The sequence below is a fragment of the Liolophura sinensis genome, chromosome 10, assembly GCF_032854445.1.
Source record: "Liolophura sinensis isolate JHLJ2023 chromosome 10, CUHK_Ljap_v2, whole genome shotgun sequence".
Lineage (NCBI taxonomy): Eukaryota > Metazoa > Mollusca > Polyplacophora > Chitonida > Chitonidae > Liolophura > Liolophura sinensis.
Genome location: NC_088304.1, coordinates 35,207,642 through 35,214,418, shown reverse-complemented (window position 1 = coordinate 35,214,418; position 6,777 = coordinate 35,207,642). Strand labels below are relative to the sequence as shown.

General features: G+C 38.4%; 1 protein-coding gene across 1 annotated transcript; it reads left to right on the top strand.

Annotated features, from left to right (window-relative positions):
* The first annotated feature begins 279 nt into the window (after window positions 1-279).
* LOC135476625 (coiled-coil-helix-coiled-coil-helix domain-containing protein 2-like) lies at window positions 280-3,080 on the top strand. Its single transcript, XM_064756713.1, has 3 exons — window positions 280-446; window positions 2,136-2,307; window positions 2,602-3,080. The coding sequence occupies exons 1-3, from the start codon at window positions 409-411 to the stop codon at window positions 2,869-2,871; spliced, it is 480 nt and encodes a 159-aa protein (XP_064612783.1). The 5' UTR covers window positions 280-408; the 3' UTR covers window positions 2,872-3,080.
* The last annotated feature ends 3,697 nt before the right edge of the window (window positions 3,081-6,777 follow it).

The window sequence follows — 6,777 nt, the reverse complement described above, 5'->3', positions numbered from 1 at the left end:
TTTTGCGTTCTTCGATATTAGCGTTAGGGACCGTACTCACAAAACATCAACACAGTTTCACAAAAATAATTAGTTAAAATTACAGTTTTCTTTTCTGGTGTCCAATCTCTTTTTGCAGGTATATATTTTGAACAGTTAGAAGAAGTCAGTTTGTGTCAATGGCTGTAGAAAAATATAAATAAATAAAAACTAATGATATTGTAACAAGTAATTTCCTCCCATTATGTCTCGGGAACTGTTGCAGCTTTTTCCATATTGACATTTGTGAACGGTCCCTAATAGTGACCTCGTGCATGTTCTTGACGTCGCAGATTTAACCGCAAGTTTTACGTAGTTTTTCGGGAGCATTCGATTACATTAGACGGAAAGTAAATCTCAGGAGCTATATTTCGATAGGAAGGAGTGAAAATGCCGCGACGAGGACGATCTGGTGGATTTGGAGCGAGGTAACAATTGCCTTGGAATCTAACGTCAAAATTTAACATGGAGTTGTTGTTGTGATGAAATTTCATTTATGTAACGCCGACGATTGAACACCATCGAACGACGATGTTTACACGACTTCCAGTTGAAGTAAACTTAGTGGTCATTGCGGTGATCAGAACATTAGCTGATTAAATTCTTGGATAATGGTCGATTTTCATTTTGAGAATGGGATCAGCTAGCCAGAGAACATAGGAGCAAAAATAACTCTCTAGCCCTGTTTTGTTCTTCAAGATTACCTTGAACACATCCGTACTTCTCTTACTAGCCTATATATACTACTGCATTCAGCCAAATAATGTGTCTGTCCATAGTCACAGTCATCTCATCTATCAGTTCCAGGAAGGTGTTCCTATGTGTCACAAGTAAACGCACAGAAGCATGAAACTAGTGTGGAAACTGGATGAATTGCAACTCCAACCGCCTTGTTTGAATGCATACCCCTCACAGTGAGAGGAATCATGTATACAATTACCACTGCCCTATTAGGCAAGTTAGACCTTTTGACATGCATTCTGGCTAATGGTTTTGGATCAGTCCCACAGGTAATGACCTAGAGAGAAGCATAATCAATATTGATCACTAAAAATATTTCTCAAATAAATTAAACAAAAAGAAAAGATTAAATAAGTACACAGTAAGTTAGAAATGTCAGTAGTTATCTCCCTTGTATAGGCTGTGAGGAGTATGCCTTCAAACACGGCAGTTGGAATTTGCCCAATTTCCACTATAGTTTCATGCTTGTGTGGATTTACTAGTGATGACACATGTGAACACCTACCTGGAATTGATAGCTTAGATGACTATGACTACGGACAGATGAATTATTGGTGCCCAGCAGTAGTATACTGAAGCCAGCAAGGGAAGTACAGAGGCGTTCAAAGTAAGCTTATGGAACAAGACAGGGCTGTGATAGTATACTTAATCACAGCCCTACAGAGCTAGAGCAATAGGGACGAATGATTTCGGATAAATGTATTACATTTTGAGTACATTTTTACATCACTACATTTTGAAAAAGTTACCTTACTCTACCTTACCTATGGCAAATGTTGTTAAAAGTTTGTGGAGTTTGAGCTGCAAGCATCTCCTTGTGAACGGACAAGACGGATATTTGGATATGTCAGATGAAAAGGCTGTTTTTATAATAAACGTCTGCGAAAGTACTGGTAATAATCAGTTGCATCATGCAGATTAAGAGAATACTGTACTTTGATGTACATACATGTACATGAATTTGTATTACAGAGAAAGTTACATATATTCTTAAATAACCAGGAATTGAAATACATCTGGCAATGCTTTTGATCACCTTGATTATTAAATGCATAATTAAAAAATGGGAGGAGTCAAGGTCATCTTAAAAATGTGGACATATTATGTAATGTGATAATAGTTGGCTGCTGCTTTACACAGTGTCTTAAGTGTAAATATGGGTGATTCTGAAAATGAAGGAGACACATACGTGTACATGTGTGTCACAAGGGTGGGTACATATTCTATTGGTTATGACAATTTTAAGCAATTAAAGCATGCAGATCATTGGTCTGTGTTTTTTTCTGTTTCAGGTGTGGTTTGTCTGCACATATAATCAATTTTGGTAGAATACAGAACTAAACCCCATTCCTCATTTTCTCTTCCTCTCACGACAGGCCATCCGCCTCCCCTTCCCCCATGAGACCAGCTCCATCCCGGCCTGTGTCCACCATGCCAGCTCACCCACCACCTGCTGCCCCCGCCACACAAATGGCACAGCCCAAACAACCTGGCCTTTTTGCACAGATGGCAAGCACTGCAGCTGGCGTAGCTGTAGGATCTGCTGTGGTAAGCTCATACATATTCATGAATTTAGTAATAATAATAACGATACTAATAAATTATAGTTATATGTAGTATTTTGTTTTGTTTTCAAGAAAGAAATGTCATTTTAAAGCTTGGCAGTTAAAAACAAAGCAGTCCATATATATCATGTGAAAATGTTGAGGAATTATGGTAGCCATCAGCACCAATTCCGCCCCTCTTGGTGATACTATATCTGTCACTGACTTGCATGCAAGGTTGTGACAGTCGTCGGTGTGCGTACATGTTTATCAGATGTGTTCCTTCTCTGCGTGACAGGGCCACACAATTGGTCATGCCATGACAGGGGGTGGAGGCAGTCAGACGGAGGTAGCACCCCAGGAGCAGGCCCCAGCAGCTTACTCCCAGCAGCCCGGCCAGCAGCAGGAGCAGCAATCCGCTTGTCAGTATGAACTTAAACAGTTCTTGGACTGTGCCCAGGGACAGGCGGATATCGGTCTGTGTCAGGGATTTAACGAGGCGTTGCGACAGTGTAAGGCGCGCTATGGTAAGTGTGAAACTCTCTCAGGAAGTCAGGCAGTGTCCTAGCAAACCCAGGGGCCGGGTGTTCAGAAGTGTATTGAAGTCATGATTAAGTGTTTATACATCTTTGGAAAGTAAATCCTTAAGATTCAACCACATCCACTTTTATCAGTAGAGCGAATGACAGTGCTCATATAGCTGTTGGTTTGGTCTTACATGAAGTTTATCAGAGGTCATTAACCTCTGACCTTAACTTTTGCTCTGAAGATGAAAGTATATGTGTCAGACAAGTAGAAAACTTGTTTGAGTCTGGAGTGTGACATCAGTCAAATTAATGAATAAATAAACAAATGAATCATAATACCATCGTCATTGTTATTCAGAGCAAATAGCAGTTTAGTTTGAGTTAAAGTTAGTAAGTTCTAATTCAGTGGCTTGAAGTTAAAGTTAAAGGTGTTGCAAAACATTTTTTTAAAAAATGATGCACAGGAAAAAAAACCAGGATCATTTAAAATAATATAAATAATTGTATGTGCGCTGAAATATTGTCAAGTATGATGTAAAGCCTAAAGCATACATATACGATTCACAACTGAAACATGTCATGAAAGTTAACTTCAACTGAAACAGTTTTTGTTTTTGTTTACCTTTGTTTACAGGTATGCAAGTGTGATGCTGGTCAGTTTTAGAAAAGATGATAGAGTGGAAAATAAGGAATATTTACAGAGTTTGGATTTTATGAGCACCATTTAAGTGACTTGTCAGAGGGAAAAATTAACTTCTTGCCTATGACCGTGTGACATCAGAGACTTTGTAACCTATTTGTGGTTTTAGTCTTAGGGAAACTGGAGTGAATTCCGGATAGACTGACTGATCATATATATTACAATTAACCTATGTTATAATACAGTGTGGCTTTGGTCTTGAATAGTTTCTATCTACTCCAGTTAAAACTACGGGGAGTGTTGAAGTATGGTACTGTTGTTTGTAGATTTTCTTTTAAGGACGGAAGCTGTACAGTTGTTATATCGTGACCTGAAAGAATTTGTGAAAATGGAATAAACGCCTGGAAGTCTGAAATTGAAAACCTGGTTGTTTTCTTTTTTCTGCGTAAATCTTTTTCTTGTCACTCTCATTTAAGCAATGTTAAACAAAATGTTAGGAGTTGTATCTTAAAATATAAGAGGGGATATTCCATTGTTGGCTCGGTGTGTATGTATTAAGTATGATGAAATTCCTCACTTATTGTGTGGTGAAATCAAAGTTAAACAAAATGTTGTACAAAATAAAGATGTACTGCATACATTGAGCTCAGGGTTTGCACACATGTAGAGCACAATAACACCAGGGGAATATTCCATCCTTGATAAGGTGTGTGTATATGAAATATGATAAATTACGAAATTCCTGACAGAGTATTGTGTATTAGAATGAAAGTTAAACAAAGTGTTGTACAAAATAAAAATGTACTACATACATTGAGCTCAGGGTTTGCACACATGTAGAGCACAATAACACCAGGGGAATATCCCATCCTTGATAAGGTGTGTGTATATGAAATATGATAAATTACGAAATTCCTGACAGAGTATTGTGTATTAGAATGAAAGTTAAACAAAATGTTGTACAAAATAAAGATGTACTGCATACATTGAGCTCAGGGTTTGCACACATGTAGAGCACAATAACACCAGGGGAATATTCCATCCTTGATAAGGTGTGTGTATATGAAATATGATAAATTACGAAATTCCTGACAGAGTATTGTGTATTAGAATCAAAGTTAAACAAAGCGTTAGGGATGGCATCACAAAAAGTACAGCATGTATTGTCCTAAGTGTAACATGCATATAAAGCACAATGACTGATGCTCTGTGTGCATATTTATTACCTTAAATTACCAGATTCACAATTTCAGTACTGTATGTATTGAGCTGAAATTTTGCATTCATGTGTCTCCTACAGGCGAGCTCTTTGGTAGCCTTAATTGCTACCAAATGTAAGTTCAGCTTTGGCAGAAATATATTTTTCAACATGATGTACTTCCATCTATCACCAAAAAGGCTTAAATGATTTATGTTTAGAAATTTAGCTGAGCTGTTTTATCATTTGAGTGGTAGGTTTATCAACAATGAATGATCTGAAGTAATAAGTCTGCGACTTTGATAACCCAGTGTGTCAGAAATGTGTCTAACAGCGGGGAATAAGTGTTAGGTCACCGGCCATTAATTCAGACACTAACCCTTGAAATACCTGCAAGTATTTGAATGGTGTAAAAAAAAAAAGACCATGAAAGTCCTGAAAAGAGCGTTGGCAGATACATGTAAGTCCTTGAAAATATTTGATCTGTCAGTGATAAGTAACAAATCAATCTCTACATTAGCGTTTGCATTTATAGCGAATGATCAAGTGCTAGAAGACACTGCCTACTGTAATTAAGCTCCTTGGAAAGCATTTTCATGGCTTTTAACCTTGCTGGAACTTTCAACCAACGAGCCCTGTAACTGTTAAGACAACACTATCTAGAATGAATGATCATGGCTTACTGTAAGATATTTCACTTACATAATTGAACATGCAGTGAGTTTCATAAGTGGAGGAAATGGGATAAAACCACCAACCTTTGGCACATTCACTGACAAATGTTTTCCCACGTATGCCACCTGTATTTTCACCTGCATGGTATGCTGAAGGTACATGTACATGCATGTTGGATGAAGGTAAGTGTGTTAAAGGTCACATTGTCCCACATACCCTGAATATATCATGACCAGGTTTTGGATGAAACCAATAATCTCCCTAAAACCAGGCCATCCAATTAGTGTTCTCTTTTCTGTTTCTGTCAGTTTCTGTAATGTGTCAGTGTGTTCAGAGTTGTGTTCGTGAAGCTAAGAGATGCATTTAGCTCACAGACAGTGCAGTATAACAGCGGAGTGGTGTTTTTTGCACACAGCTTGGAACCAACATATAAGCAGAAAATTGTAGCCATTCAAAGACCAGCCTTTCAAGCCTGCTTTTGTCTTGTAACAGTAATAGTGCAGGGATATTTAATACGTATGTATGCTTGGGGTTTAACGTCGTACTTAACAATTTTCAGTCATATGGCAAGGAGGGGTCATTAGGTGTGTGTAGGTATATTGTGTCTTCTGGAGTCCATGTTGCCTCCACTGAAGTATGTCATTCCCAACCCAGTTACATTCTGCTGACACCGGGCTAAACAGTCGTGCTTCCTTGTCTAATCTCTCACTGCTAAGTGCCAAGCAAGGTAGCATCAAGTACCATTTTTAAAGTCTTTGGTATGACCCGACCCAAGTTTGATCCTGATGTCTGCCGACTTCACGGAGGACGGTCTAACTATTTGGCCACAAAGCGGTCCCGAGATATTTAAAATGCTGCCTCACTGGAATGCCATGCTTAATACACCAGACATGACACCCTAGAATCTCAATCACATTGTACTGTTGTTAGAATCCAGTCGTATCAAGGCCATTGTCTTGTGATAAAACTATTACTGTCACTCAACCTGCATCAATTCTGACTGCCATTATATGATGTTTCTTAACACCATATACGAGAATTGTTCACTTATATGATGGCAGTCAAGTTTAATGGGTGGAAGAAACTGTTGTGCCTGGAGTAAACCACTAACTGTCAGCAAGTTACTAACAAACTTTCCCTCATCTCACATACAGATGTGCACATTATACTTGTAAAAGACAAGTCGTCTTCAACGAACCCTAGGCTGTTCATTGTTTTATTTATTTATTTATTGATTTGTGCTTTACGCGGTACTCAAGAATATCTCACTAAGTTTTCAGTCGTATTCAGACTGCAAATTTTTTCAGTCATATGACGACGAAGGAATCCTTAGAGTGCATGTAATGTGCCTCCTGACGGATTTCCACCACTCTTTTATATAGTGCTGCCTCACTGAGACGCCTTACCAGAAACAAGTAAGCCATCCACCCGAGC